At 32.7% G+C, this 15,921-nt stretch overlaps 2 protein-coding genes and 1 long non-coding RNA gene across 3 annotated transcripts; 2 read left to right on the top strand and 1 right to left on the bottom strand.

Annotated features, from left to right (window-relative positions):
• Positions 1 to 1,289: 1,289 nt before the first annotated feature.
• On the top strand, positions 1,290 to 4,409 carry LOC126265544 (uncharacterized). The gene is made up of 2 exons (XR_007548036.1): positions 1,290 to 1,872; positions 1,939 to 4,409. It is a non-coding gene; the product is annotated as an uncharacterized LOC126265544 (long non-coding RNA).
• Positions 4,410 to 9,105: 4,696 nt separating this feature from the next.
• LOC109596197 (tubulin alpha-1 chain-like) lies at positions 9,106 to 10,715 on the bottom strand. The gene is made up of 2 exons (XM_049968231.1): positions 10,573 to 10,715; positions 9,106 to 10,523 (listed from the first exon to the last, which is right to left on the bottom strand). The coding sequence occupies exons 1-2, from the start codon at positions 10,573 to 10,575 to the stop codon at positions 9,174 to 9,176; spliced, it is 1,353 nt and encodes a 450-aa protein (XP_049824188.1). The 5' UTR covers positions 10,576 to 10,715; the 3' UTR covers positions 9,106 to 9,173.
• A 145-nt stretch (positions 10,716 to 10,860) lies between these two features.
• On the top strand, positions 10,861 to 12,488 carry LOC109596198 (tubulin alpha-1D chain). Its single transcript, XM_020011695.2, has 2 exons — positions 10,861 to 11,049; positions 11,103 to 12,488. The coding sequence occupies exons 1-2, from the start codon at positions 11,047 to 11,049 to the stop codon at positions 12,441 to 12,443; spliced, it is 1,344 nt and encodes a 447-aa protein (XP_019867254.1). The 5' UTR covers positions 10,861 to 11,046; the 3' UTR covers positions 12,444 to 12,488.
• The last annotated feature ends 3,433 nt before the right edge of the window (positions 12,489 to 15,921 follow it).

Here is a 15,921-nt window from a genome sequence, read left to right as displayed (position 1 = left end):
ATAGTTAAAATTATTGAAATTTAAAGCATATTTTGAATGTTTTTGTTTAATGTCATAAATATAAATACATTCAACTTTTGTAAGAAAAACTATATACAACTAGTACTATTATATATCTATAAATAAAATATTTTATGCTGAATGTCATAAATATTTATACTTTCAAATTTTATAAGAAATATCAATAATAAATTCTTCAAGCTTTTTGTTTTCTATATACAACCAACTATTACTATATTTATATAAATAAGATAGTAAAACCAATAAAAAAGGTTGTGAATTTCATTTATTTAAAAACAATTATTCATTATACTTCATATTTTTCTATATATAATCAAGTATTAAAATATTTCAAGAATTATTAGTCAAGATTTACAAGAAATAATAAAAATTATACATCATACCTGTTTTTCAATACACATTTAAATACTACTTTTTATCTATCATAATTTTGTAAATAATTAAATAATTTACTTACACTTTTACAAAATAAAAGACAACTAAAATGATAATTTTATATAACGTAATATGAAAGTGTTTAAAATAAAATGTGCAATTAATCTAATTAAATATTTATTTATTATAAAACACTCGATTAAAACAGGTTTTAATTGATTGCAATGAAAATACCCACAACTTTAAATACGTAAATTTTTTTCTAAGAAAAAACTATAATTATTAAATAAAGAAATATGTTAATTATTTATCAAATACAAATATATTTGAAAACCATTTGTTCTAATGACAGCACAAGTTAATTCTGACGTACAGATTGATTAGATAATTTTTTGTTTATTTGTCAGCAGAATAAACAATTTGATATTGGTGTTTTTACTTTGTTTACACGAGGAGAGAAATTTTGTAAAAACATTAAACAGAATAATTTGGGAAACAAACGTAATCAAAATAATAAAGATTAAAAATTTGGGCAAGCATATTTATTAATAAATAAGTCGTAATCTTCAAATTATTCATTTTTAATTTTATATTTGGTAAATAATTATTAATATTTATTAGGTTAGTTTTAATACTTTCATGTTCTTTTAAAAAAGGTGTTTTTAAGTTGCATTGGAAAAATATATGTTTTCATATAAATAAATTGATTTAATCTATTCTAAATTGTTTAAAAAACAAGTAAAAAGATAAATATTTAAATCATTTACAAAATAACATAACAAATGTATGTTTAAATTGTTTAAATGTGATATTTATCAAGTTTTTTTCAAATAAGTTGTAATTAATTAAATAAGCAAATAAATAAAATAAATTATTTGTTTGCATAAATCACTACTACTAGATCTAAGGTTGTTTAAAAGTAAATCACAGTTGCAAATGTTTTGTTTCAAATACACAACTCTATTTATAACCAGACTTTTTGAGGAATTGTCTCTAGATTTTAATGTAAATTAAATTTATCAATTTACTTGGTATTAAATTTAAAGTTTCGAACCTCTTTTGTTATCTGAAACAAAACAGTTCTCTGAGGTTGTTATGTGTATTATGTAGTTACTACGCAACCTATTGTTCTGTGGTAGCTATGTACAAAAGTGTAATGTTATAGTTACTAACAAAAACATTTAGTTTATAATCAGCGACCTGCAAGAAAGCATCAGCTCCTCCACACATGATAAAATACCTGCAGGTCTAACGTTGAGAATGTTATGAAACATTAATCCAATATAGAAACTATAAAGAAAACCTGGGGAGATATCATCCCTGTCGATCTATTGTGATGGTAAGAAGTTTGAGAAGAGCTTCATGTCGATAACTCTTAAAAAGAAGTCTCCTGAGAAACCAACGTATAATGGGATGATGAAGGTCCAAAAATAAACCTACCAATAAACATTTAAATACGAAAACAGTTTGAAAAAGGTATGAAACAAGGAAAGATTGTGAAACAAATCGAACCAGTTACATATTTAAATATAAATTCAACAGCAGTTATTGGCAGTATCAACAGAATCCTGTAACTAGGTTGTGCCATTTGAATCACGACCATGGATCGATCATTTGGAACACGTGGTAAAACTACTGTTGGATCCTGAGAACAATTTCCTTGAGAGGAGCATCTACTGTGGTGTGTTTAGTCGAAATGGGAAGCCCAAATTATAATTCAATAGAAAAGGTAGGAAAGTAATTGTAGTTAATATGATTCTATTTTTTGTACTCATATCTACTCAGGATGTTGAAGTAACCTATGTTAATTCCTTTTATGAATAATTTGTCATTTCGATTCTTCAGTTATGAGCAAAATGTTTGCTTTTTTTACTCTTAGTGAGTCAGTCGAACTTGTGTTAGTTTAATATTGATAGGAAATCAAAACGTACAGATCAGTGTCTCATAAGTGTTAACTTCAATTTGGGTAAATAAAAAAAAAGATGTAGCGTCCAAATTCTGGGTGCCAGAGCACTTGGTTCATTAAGAACCATATTTCTAATGTTTTAATTTTTTATAAACATAATTTATTTGCAATTGTTTTTATTTTGTTTGGTTAATTAATTCATTTGTTTACAACTCCACCATTTAACAACCGTGACATAAAAATACCATAAATTTATGTACGTAATGTAAGTGATATATAAAAACTATGTTCTGGGACCCACAATTTAGATGGCACCACAGTTTTTCTCACTTTTAACTTGTCTAGTTTAGTTCTATTCAGACCAAAACGATTCGAAAAGTTGATTCTTGTAAAATCCAATTTATGAGTGGTATGTTTCGTTGGTATTTAGCAGAACTAAACAGGATTTATAGACAAAACGTTCAGCGCAATCTGAACAAAACGTTAACGAAACAATAAAAGGATTTTACTAGTGGCAACTTCAAAGAACAGTTCTGCTTTTTGTTGCTTTCTGAATGAGAAAAATTGATGTTACGTCCAAATTCTGGGCACCAGAGTGCATAGCTCTTTTAGAACCATATTTGTAAGAGGACTATATGTTTTGGTGCCCCCAATTTGGACGAGACCACAATTTTTCTCATTTTTAACTGGTTTTGTTTAATACTATTCGAAAAGTAACCAAAATTGTGACAACTCGAAAATTTGATATTTGTAAAACCCAATTTAATAGTGACTTCTCGTGGGTGTTTTGGAGGACTGGTTTACTACGATATAATGAATGTTTCGAATTGTGTCCAGGTTTTGATTACTTTTTTTGGTAGAATTAGGGGGTAATTGAGTAAAATTGATGTTACGTCCAAATTCTGGGCACCAGAGTGCACGGTTCTTCTAGAACCATATTTTGTAAGGGAACTATGTGTTTTGGTGCCCCCAATTTGGACGATACCACAATTTTTCTCATTTTTAACTGGTTTTGTTTAATACTATTGAAAAAGTAACCAAAACTGTGACCACTCGAAAATTTGCTATTTATAAAACTCAATTTAATAATGACTTTTCGTGGGTGTTTCGGAGAACTGGTTCAGCTTTTGGTTGCTTTCTCAATAGAATTAAGGGAAGGAAACTGGGGTAAATGAGTAAAACTGAAGTGCGTCCAAATTCTGGGCACCAGAGTGCATGGTTCTTTTAGAACCATATTTTGTAAGAGAACTATGTGTTTTCGTGCCCCCAATTTGGACGGGACCACAATTTTTGTCATTTTTACTGGTTTTGTTTAATTCTATTTGAAAAGTAACCAAAATTATGTGACAACTCGAAAATTTGCTATTTATAAAACTCAACTTAATTATGACTTTTCGTGGGTGTTTCGGAGAGCTGGTTCAGCTTTTGGTTGCTTTTTTAGTAGAATTAAGGGAAGGAAACTGGGGTAAATGAGTAAAACTGATGTTGCGTCCAAATTCTGGGCACCAGAGTGCATGGTTCTTTTAGAACCATATTTTGGAAGAGAACTATGTGTTTTGGTGCCCCCAATTTGGACGGGACCACAATTTTTCTCATTTTTAACTGGTTTCACTTAATTCTATTCTGAAAGTAACCAAAACAGGGTCAATCTGAAAAGTTTTCTTTGGACTTTATCCTTAACAAGAGCACATTTTGAAGTTTTTGATATAGTCCTGAGAAAGTCGAATCGAAAATTTTAGGTGGGTGGTATGGAGTACAAGATGAGTAACAAATTTCTACCAGAAGTTGCATCAAAGATTTCTTTCCCGGTGTGGAATTTTTCTACCATTACTTTCCTACCAACATTTATATGACATTCAAATTTCAAATCATTCATATCATTTGTGATGTAACTTTCGTATTATGATTTTGATAATTATTAATAAATATTATTTATTGTTAATTTTCATTTCAAACCATTATACTAATTAACTGCCTTTTGATAAGGTGTTTTTGATACAGATATGCAAAATATATCATGTCTGTCTTTGAACACCTCTCCTTTGTATATATGATGTGATTTGTTTATAATTTTACTAAAAATATACAATAAATTGTTATAAAAACTAAATCTTTTGTTATTAATTTCCCACCGCACCTTTAGAAACCAATGAAATCGAATCCCCACGACGTCCAATCGCCAAAAACAAAAAGCATCGGCCTCACCGAATCGGAATCTCGTCCCGTTTTTCAGGTCCAAAGGGCCCGATAAGCGATGCGGACGGGGAATCTCCACGCACGGCGGAACGGCGGTCTCGATGACCGACGGAACGGCGAAGGCGATCGAGAGTAGTGTGAGTATTTTTAAAACGGCCGATCCGTGAACGTTTGTCGTGGATCGCACCGGTCGACATTCACATGATCGCGCCGCCTGATCACGTTTGAAGTAACGTGGAGGAACCACGTGATGCTCCCGTAACTATCGTTCCTGCTTCTCATCGTTGCCTTTTCATTTTTCAATTTGTTGGTGGCCTAAATCGTTATTTTATTCGTGTTGTTGCCGCAAATAAAAAAGACACGATTGTTTTATTTTTTGGTTGTTTTAAATAAAAGGATGACACGTGATTTAATGGAATTATAGAACTATAATTAATACCTAATTTATGGTGTGGTTTTTACGTCACGCTAATTTATTTATTTATTACTAGATAAAAAGATAGCAGTGTTTATTGTAATCTTAATTATTATTTTAAAATAGGATTGTTATATTATTAAGTACAATTTTTATCTCATTACTCCACTATTAGAACTGCCAACAGGAATTATTGAATAACAAATCATTTACTGGAGAAAATTCAGAATATTCAGAAAGATATTTTGCCACTAAAATGAACCAATTACTATTAAGTAGATAAAATTACTTTGAAGACTGTTGCACCATCTTGTACAAGGCCTTAATGTTAAGACAACTGAGAAAAGATAAAAGAGGTATGCCCTCCTCAATTTTTCCGATTCAATCGTAGCCAAAACAATATCATTTTTCTCTCTAACAGTTGTTTTCTCTAAAATTCATTGACTTCCGTCAAAAATAAAATGCCCGAGATAAGCGTTGGAGACTTTAATCCCAAAACATGTGGTCGGAGATCTCGATGTACATGACAACACACTCGTTTCGTAATCGTGTGTCTTGGAAATTCCGAGAACCGTCTCCAATTCCCGGAATTGATAAGGCAATTACATTTAAAATTTGTTATCATGCCAATTATATCCTATTAATAACGTGACATTGATATCTTGTGTGCGCGATTGTCTATTTTGAATTGGATTTGAACAGAATCCGCCGATACGTTACAGAGACAATCTGGAATTTTTCGTGCACCCAAAAAATATTTATCGTGCGGCGTGTGTTTATTTATGTGAAAGTATTTTCGATTGACCTTGGCTTTTCGCCTATTTGATTCAGCTGTGAATTTTTTAATCGAAATTCTCTTGAAAACTTTCGAGAACACCATAAATTAGTACCGTTTATTAATTGTTATGATATTAAAATCCATAAACACCTGTTCAAAAACGGATTAATTATCACGATGAATTCGCACCTACTTGAATAAATACATCTAGTGTTTAATAACGGATAATCATGCAACAAAACAATGCACTGTCAGGAAGTCCAAATTCTCAATTTGATACGTACTAAAGGCATTTATGGACAGGTTACATGAACCAGTAATTCCATTTAGATGTTGGCACTTTACGTAACGAATTTATTAGCATTAAATCAATATCGTTTAGAATTTATTTATTTATATAATTTTTTTTTTATATCGGTTTCTTACATAAAACATTTTCCTTCTCAATGTCACATTGTAAGTTGAGTACACACGTGTTTGGGAACTACGGATAGATGTGCATCTACTTGGCAACGATAGTGTTTTTGTTTGTTTTAAGGAGTTCTGGAAATGTTATATTTTTAATAAAACTATTTTTATAGGCATGTCTGAGTACATTTATAAATATATATTTGCAACTCATTTTTTCTGTCTTCACAACGGAGTACTAATGTACTTGTTTCTTTAAAATAGTTTTGTTAAAATTATAACTTTACTAGAACTCCTTAAAACAAACGATTCTTATTTCCTATTAGTTCAAAAACCCTCTAAGAAGGTAAAAATGAGTTGTAAAAAGTAGTTCCGAACTTTCTGGAGGGTTTTTGAACTAACTTTAATTAAGAATTGTTTTAAGGAGTTCTGGAAACTATTTTTAAGAGATATGTTTAACTGTACCTTACATTGGCATGTTTGAGTACTTATGTACATGTCTTTCAAACTCATTTTTTTTCTTCCTAGAGTTTTTGAATTGACAGAAACTAAGAATCGTTGTTGTTTAAAGAGTTCAGATAGTTCAGATTTGTAATAAAACAATTTTTAAAGGTAATATTGAGTAATTGGGTTTTTGAAATTCATTTGTTACCTTCTTGGAGGCTCTTTAAACCAAATGGAATTAAGAATTCTTTGTTTTAAGAAGTTCAGGTAAAATTACATTTTTAATAGAACTATTTTTAAAGTCATGTTTGAGTACTTATGTACTTGTGTCTTTGAAGCTCCTTGGTTACCTTCCGTGAGGCTCTTTGAACCAACTGGAATTAAGAATCGTTTGTTTTAAGCAGTTAATGTAAAATTACATATTTTATAAAACTATTTTTAAAGTCATGTTTGAGTACTTATGTACTTGTGTCTTTGAAGCTCCTTTGTTACCTCCCTGGAGGCTCCTTGAACCAACTGGAATTAAGAATCGTTTGTTTTAAGCAGTTTAGGTAAAATTACATATTTTATAAAACTATTTTTAAAGACATGTTTGAGTACTTATGTACTTGTGTCTTTGAAGCTCCTTTGCCACCTTCTTGGAGACTCTTTGAACCAATTGGAATTAACAATCGTTTGTTTTAACAGGTTTGGGTAAAATTACATTTTTGGATAAAACTATTTTTAAAACCATGTATGAGTACTCAGTACTTGTATCATTGTTACCTTCTTGAAGACCCTTTAAACCAAATTGAATTAAAAATCGTTTGTTTTAAGAAGTGCAGATAAAATTACATTTTTAATAGAACTATTTTTAGCATGTTTGAGTACTTTAGGTACTTGTGTCTTCGACGCACATTTGTTACCTTCCTGGGGACACTTTGAAACAACTGGAATTAACAATTGTTTGTTTTAGGTAGTTTTGAAAGTCTTTGAATAAAATTTTCCGAGTAATTAGTGGCTCGTGCCTTTGGAAGTCATGTTTAACATTCCCAGAAGGTCTTTATTTCAAGAATGATTAGCAACTTTTACGAATACACGTGCCAGATTATTATCAAGTAATGTGTAACAAGAATTTGATAAAATCTTTGTTGTCTCAAACGATCACGAGTATATAAAAATATCAATTCTAGTGCACCCGCTTTTTAGATTATTTACCTAGATAAAAAACATCGGGTGATCGTTGGAACGTCTTAACAGATTAAAAACTGCACCAGATAAAATACCAATTAAAAAGTGAGTTGTTAATTCGTGTGGTTTATTACAGCACTTAAAAATAGACAGTTCAAACTTGTTGGGGCACCGGCCAATATTTTTCGTTGTAATAAATTTGAAATATCGCGTGACCCATTTCCAACACGGCCAATATGTAAACAATGTTATTTTAGAGCGAACTTTGATTCATTCGACCGATACAAGGGAAATTTTCTAGTTTTACGTTTCGCAATCGGCCGTAGCATGATTTATTGCAATTTTTTGATTCGATGTGTCATTAAAGAAACCCAGTTTAATTATGTGTTAATTTCATGGTACATACGTGACTTCCCACATGAAACTGGCAGCAACAACATTAATTAACATTGTTAAACCGACGGTTCAACTATTGAAATAGCTAATGAGGTGTATAATTTTGTTTTTTTTGGACCGTATCGAATTACCAGCTTCCACGACGTGAGTGGAGGTTTCCAAAAAATTACGTTAAAGGGGCGTTAAAGATTAGAGTCTGTTATTGTTTCTACTGCCTTTGTCCGATGATTATCTGTGTTATCTAAGTAAGTCGGCACGTCAAAAGAAGCATTTCCTATCTTTGCTTATAGTTGCTCATTAATTGCACCGTTCAACTAAAAACGTGCCAATACAAATTGCGATTAAGGATAAAACAACGAGCGACGGGAAAGAATTCGCTCTGCGATTTATCGAAACCGGAGCCGCCAACACGTGCACAACGACCCGAATCGGCACGTTCACCGTCACGAATTAATTTTATTCACATGTGCATTTGCCAGATTCACCGTGCAAAAGTGTTACGAAACGGCCATGGACGAGGCTTATATAAAACAATTTTTTTCCGGGTCGAAAATTCCGACCTCCCTGATTGTCGGGGGAGCAGCCGGTCACGTGAAGCAGCAGGAACGTATCGGCTGCTAACTTGCGGAACGTGAGTTTCCAATAATCGTTGGAATTTGACGAGGTGTTATTAATTCTTAACGTTGACTGGTCTGTTTAATACGTTCAGTTGAGTGTATAACAATAATTAATGGAATTATATAAACAAAAAGTTGTACAGCATAGGTTTACTTGGATACTAACCATTTAATGTAGTTCTAGGTTTTGTTTTAATTGATTATAAAATAATTGTTTAAATTAAAAACATTCAATTAATTGGAAACAAAGTAAAATTCAATACCTCAAGCAAGCAAAATCAATTAAACTTCCCTGTAACTTTAAACAGGCACTTCACGAGCCCGAAACTAGATGGCACCTCAGTTAACTCGCCACACAAAATAAAATTTTCCTTCCAAGTTCAAAACAAGCACGTTGCAATTTATTAAATAGTAGAAAAGAGTAAAATCGGGACAAGAAAAAAAAATTTAATATTCTTCACCACCTTCTCCTTCGCCGTCGCCAGAATCGATGCCGACTTCCTCGAAGTCCTTTTCTAAAGCTGCCAAATCCTCGCGGGCCTCTGAGAATTCACCTTCCTCCATGCCCTCGCCCACGTACCAGTGGACGAACGCACGTTTGCCATATAACAGATCGTACTTTTGATCTAGACGCGCGTAAGCTTCGGAAATGGCCGTCGTGTTGGACAACATGCAAACTGCTCTCTGCACTTTGGCCAAATCACCACCGGGCACGACAGTCGGAGGCTGATAGTTGATGCCAACTTTGAAACCTGTCGGGCACCAGTCCACGAACTGGATCGTACGTTTGGTCTTGATCGTCGCAATTGCCGCGTTCACGTCTTTGGGAACCACGTCTCCTCTGTATAACATGCAGCACGCCATGTACTTCCCGTGTCTCGGATCGCACTTCACCATTTGATTGGCGGGCTCGAAGCACGCGTTGGTGATCTCCGCCACGCTCAGCTGTTCGTGGTAGGCCTTCTCGGCGGAGATGACGGGAGCGTAAGTGGCCAAGGGGAAGTGGATGCGAGGGTAGGGCACCAGATTGGTCTGGAACTCGGTGAGATCCACATTCAGAGCGCCGTCGAACCGCAACGACGCAGTTATCGATGACACAATCTGGCCGATCAACCTGTTCAAGTTGGTGTAGGTCGGCCGTTCAATGTCCAAATTTCTTCTGCAAATGTCGTAGATGGCTTCGTTGTCCACCAGGAAGGCGCAATCTGAATGTTCCAAGGTCGTATGTGTGGTCAAGATGGCGTTGTACGGCTCCACCACGGCGGTGGATATCTGTGGGGCCGGATAGATTGCAAACTCCAGCTTGGACTTTTTACCGTAGTCGACGGACAGACGTTCCATCAGCAGGGACGTGAATCCCGAGCCGGTACCGCCGCCAAACGAGTGGAAGATGAAGAAACCTTGCAAACCTGTGCATTGGTCCGCCAGTTTCCTTATCCTGTCCATCACCAAATCCACAATCTCCTTGCCAATGCTGTAGTGTCCCCTCGCGTAGTTGTTGGCGGCATCCTCCTTGCCCGTGATCAGTTGCTCGGGATGGAATAGTTGACGATAGGTTCCCGTTCTTACTTCGTCCACTACTGTGGGTTCTAAATCAATAAAAACTGCTCTGGGCACGTGTTTTCCCGCACCCGTCTCGCTGAAAAATGTGTTGAAGCTGTCGTCTCCTCCTCCCACCGTTTTTTCGGACGGCATCTGGCCGTCCGGCTGGATTCCATGCTCTAAGCAATACAATTCCCAACAGGCGTTGCCTATTTGGACTCCGGCTTGGCCGACGTGCACAGATATACATTCACGCTACAGAAAAACAGATTAATTGATTTTGTTTCGTAAGGGAAATACGTACCATGCTTTATGATCTTTTAATGGCTTTCTTTACGAGGAAATGAAATGAGTGGATGGGTCGAATCTAAAAGCCAGTGATGCAGCGTATCAGATTCTTAGTAATTTTTGAAATAATGTTGTCTAGGAGAACCGAAATGTTTTGTGTGCGCAACTGTTTTTTGATCAACAAAATCATTTTGTTTCCATCTTTTGTTTTTGAAAAATGTGATGTTTTAATTATTAAAAGTAAACAAAAGCGTGAGTAACGTTGATTTAAAACCTGTTCTGTAATGTTTACAAAACCAGATCTGCACAATTTATGTTTATTTTATGTAATAGGATTTTTCGGTTGTCAATATAAATAAATATTATTTTAAATGAAAAAATAGTCAAGTCAACGTGAAAATAAAAAAATGATCTCGGTTACCTAGGTTACGATTAAATGAGCAAATATTCTAATCCGCATTAATTAATTCAGCAATTCAGTTTAGTAAAAATGGTAATGATTATAAAATAGAATTTTAAAGAAATAAAAAATAATTTTGCTTTTAGCCCGAATGCATTTCAATTCACGTAGGTCAGGCCGGGGTCCAGATGGGCAATGCCTGCTGGGAATTATACTGCTTAGAGCATGGAATCCAGCCGGACGGCCACTTCATATCTGAACCAGTAGTAGCAGACGACAGCTACAACACCTTCTTTAATGAAACGGAGTCGGGAAAACACGTGCCACGGGTTGTTTTTGTTGATCTAGAGCCGACGGTAGTGGATGAAGTAAGAACGGGATCCTATCGTCAGTTATTCCATCCTGAGCAGCTCATCACCGGCCAGGAGGATGCTGCGAATAACTACGCAAGAGGCCACTACAGTGTCGGCAAGGATATCATCGATTCGGTGATGGACAGGATAAGGAGACAGGCGGACCACTGTACAGGTCTTCAAGGGTTCTTTATTTTCCGGTCGTACGGCGGTGGTACCGGCTCGGGATTCACGCCGATGCTGATGGAACGTCTGTCTCTAGACTATGGTAAAAAATCCCAGCTGGAGTTTGGCATTTTCCCATCTCCACATTTATCTAATGCAGTAGTCGAACCTTACAACGCCGTGTTGACCACTCACGGGACTTTAGACCATTCGGATTGCGCCTTTCTGGTGGATAACGAAGCCGTATTTGAGATATGCCGAAGGAGTTTGGACCTTGAACGACCCACATACACAAACTTGAATAGGTTGCTCGGCCAGATTGTGTCCTCCATTACCGCCTCGTTGCGATTCGAGGGCTCCTTGAATGTGGATCTCGTCGAGTTCCAAACCAATTTGGTGCCTTACCCGCGCATTCATTTTCCGTTGGCGACTTACGCCCCTATTATTTCGGCGGAAAAAGCTTACCATGAGCAAATGAGCGTGGCAGAAATTACCAACGCTTGTTTCGAGCCAGCAAATCAAATGATAAAGTGCAACCCCAATAGGGGGAAGTACATGGCGTGTTGCCTGTTATATAGAGGAGACGTCGTTCCTCAATCCGTCACGACGGCAATAACGTCAATAAAGAATAGTAGACGTTCCATTCAGTTCGTGGATTGGAGTCCTACAGGTTTTAAAGTGGGAATCAACTATCAGCCTCCCACTGTTGTACCAGGTGGTGATTTGGCCAAAGTACATAGGGCTCTTTGTATGTTATCGAATACGACGGCAATTGCAGAATCGTTTGCCACCCTTAATTGCAAATTCGACTTAATGTATGCGAAGCGGGCGTTTGTCCACTGGTATGTTGGTGAAGGCATGGAGGAAGGGGAGTTCGCCGAAGCGAGGGAAGATTTGGCAGCTTTAGAAAAGGATTTCGAAGAAATTGGCATGGATCCCTGTGCCGGGGAGTGTGAAGAACCTTCATAGAACTATTAGTTCTTGTCCCTTACTTAATTTATATGTTATAGCAAAGTAAGTTTTAAATTAAAATAGAAAATTCATTTATTCAACACAAAGTACGTTAATACCCGGGCAAAGCTTGCTCAGTGTGAACATGGCGAGAAATTCCGGGTTAGTTGTCACAGAGGGTGCCGTCTCATAATTTCCCCTGGATAAATAATATATTTTTTGAATTACGCCTAGGAAACTTGGTTGGTAGTTTGCGGTGAACCCCGGTATTACTTAAGCGTCCCAAATTAAATCTAGTTCATTACATTAATCCCCCAGTTGTATATTTGTACGGCGCAATTTACCACGCACCGCCATTGTTTGTACGGATTTAATTTTTCAAACGTCCGGATTTAAAGTATTAATCGTAAATAACTGTGCTGCATCGTATATCTTTATGCTTGCTAAAATTTTAAATAAGACGCTGATTAGTTTCGCCTCCACCTTGAACTGCGCTCGCGTTTATCATTGTGCTTGTTTTGGTCGAGGCTTAATTAATTACTCAAGAAGATGCAGTTGTGCTGTTTATTTCTTTTCCTAGGTCTACACAGTAAATTTTGAGAGAGGTGGGTATGTTATTTGCGAGATTTTATTTTTGTTTATTCCAATTTACACAATTATTATATTCAAAAATTTTCTAAAGCAATATTTAAAAATTTGTGGAATTTTATGTTATGTGAATACACATTATTCTTTTTTGGATTTTTAAACAAATAATTTTCTTCCGATATTATTCCAATTACATTTTTTATATAGTTTATTTTATTGCCTGAAACAATATTAATAAGTCCACAACATAAACCAATAGTTTTATTTACATTTTTTATATATTTTTAAGAAACCAATAAAATTGTCCAATAATAATAATAATGGTATAGTATACATTTTATAATTTATAATAAACAATTTTTGTTATTTTATTATTAAAATATTATGCTTTTTTGTGGATAAAATTGATCCAATTTTAATGTAATTTTTAAATAAATTGTATATTTAATTAAAAATAAATTGTTTTCTTATATTATTCTAACTGTATTTTAATGTACTCGTAGTTTATTTTATTGTCTAAGATAACTTTGACAAACATTTTACATTAAAAACTATTAGTTTCCCTCATATATTTTGTACTTTACAGAAACCATTATATTTGTTCGATAATAAATTTTGATTAATTTGTTATAGAAAAATGATTATACATTTTAAAATTTATAATTTTTTCTAAGTAGAGAAATTTTACCATTTTTAATAAAATTATCAACCAAAATTTTGAAAAATTTTTCCATAGTTTTAAAAATGATCCATTTTAATGTAATTTTTGTACAAGAATATTTTTACTAATTTTTGACCAAGTTAAATAATAATAAACCAACATCTATTGCTATTTGAAAAATGGTGGAATTTTTACGTTTGTAGAATATTCCACAGTTTTAAAATTTTGCATTTTTAGCAAAAAAATTGATCCACATTTAATGTAATTTTTGTACAAATTGTATATTTTTTCTAATTTTTGACCAACAAATAAATTTCTTCCTGTATAACTATATTTTTAATATAGTTTATATTATTGTTCAAGATAATTTTTACAACAATTTTACATTAAAAACAACTACTTTTTTAGATACTTTATATTTTTATGAGAAGCCAATAAATGTGTGCAATAATAATAATATTATTTGATTAATTTGAAACTGAGTATAGATTTTATAACTTATTATTGTTGTTTCTAATTAGGGAATTTTTATTATTTTTAATAATTTTATAAACAAAATTTCTATTGCTATTTGAAAAATGGTGGAATTTTTAAGTTTTTAGAATATTCTATAATTTTTGGTACTTGTATTTTAAAATTTTGTTTTTTATAGACAAAATTTGTCTATTTTAATGTAAATTTTGTACAATTTGTTCATTTTTACTTTCTTTTATATCGAAAAAATTGATCCAATTTTATGTCACTTTTGTACAAGTTCAATATTTTTACTAATTTTTAACTATCCAATAAATTTCTTTCTATGTCATTTTAACTATTATTAATTTATTTATTTAATATAATTTTAACAAAAATTTTACATTAAATATTATTAACTTCCCTTATATATATTTTTATCTTCTAAGACACTTTTAACAATAATTTTATTATTTATTTTATATTTTTATGAGAAACCAATAAATTTATACAATAATAATATTATAATATTTTTTGATTAATTTGGTACAGAAAATTATGTATACATTATTCAAATCAAGGAATTTTATGTTTGCAAAATATTTCCTAGTTTTTCGTACTCGTCTTTTTCAATTCTACTTTTATGTATGGAAAATTATCGTATGGATTTTGATCGTATGGAAAATGATCGTATGGATTTTAATCGTATGAAAAAATGATCGTATGGATTTTGATCGTACGGATTTTCATCGTATGGAAAATGATCGTACGGATTTTAATCATATAGAAAATGATCGTATGGAATTTGATCGTATGGAATTAGGCCACTTTACGTTTTTAATAATAATAATATTTTTTGATTAATTTGGTACAGAAAATTATATATACATTTTAAAACTTATTATTTTTTTATATAGAGAATTTTTACTATTCTTAAACATTTTATAAAAAATATGTTATTATTCAAATCATGGAATTTTATGATTGTAGAATATTTCATAGTTTTTCGTCTTTTACAATTCTACTTTTATGTCCATTATTTTATACATATGTATGTATGTATATATATTTTTATCAATGTTTAATTAACTAATATTGTTCCATGTCATTTTAAGTATATTATTAATTTGTTTTTTTATTGTCCAAGATAATTTCAAAAATAATTTTACATTAAAATCTTTTAATTTTGGTTCTAAGACACTTTTGACAACAATATTACAATGAAAATTTATATTTTACATTTTTAATAAGAAACGAGTGGATTTTTTTTACAAATCAATTTATTACTTTATTTATTGCACCATTAATTGATCATTTGAATGGTACCAGTTATTTATCAGTATTTATAAGCTGTTAGTTAGATTTTCTATGAGTAGTTACCAGAAAATATGCGAAAAATGGAATTAGTTCTATCTTCCCACAATTTATAAAATAAATTATATAATAAATTCATGTGCTATTAAATTAATTTTAAAAATTTCGCAGGAGAAATAGTTTTTGTTACATTTTACTGTTTTTACCAATATTTTTATTTAATTTTTATGATCAAACAACTCCCATTACTACTGTGTATGTATAGTTGATATAGTTTAATTAATTCTTAACTGGTTATTCTGCAGACATATTTATGAAAGCCCACTGGCACAGAATAAAATGTTACACAGAGAAAAAACGTGTGTGCGAGACGTTTCCGCAAATGTTAACTGCAACGGCCGGCAATAATCGTGAAGGCAGCCGGCGATATATGTAGAAAAAAAAGGGGTGCGACGTAAGTATCGCGCCAAATCTGCAATT

Source organism: Aethina tumida, chromosome 5, assembly GCF_024364675.1.
Source record: "Aethina tumida isolate Nest 87 chromosome 5, icAetTumi1.1, whole genome shotgun sequence".
Classification (NCBI taxonomy): Eukaryota; Metazoa; Arthropoda; class Insecta; order Coleoptera; family Nitidulidae; genus Aethina; species Aethina tumida.
The sequence above is the reverse complement of the archived record's forward strand: the minus strand, read 5'-3'. Positions and strand labels throughout refer to the sequence as shown.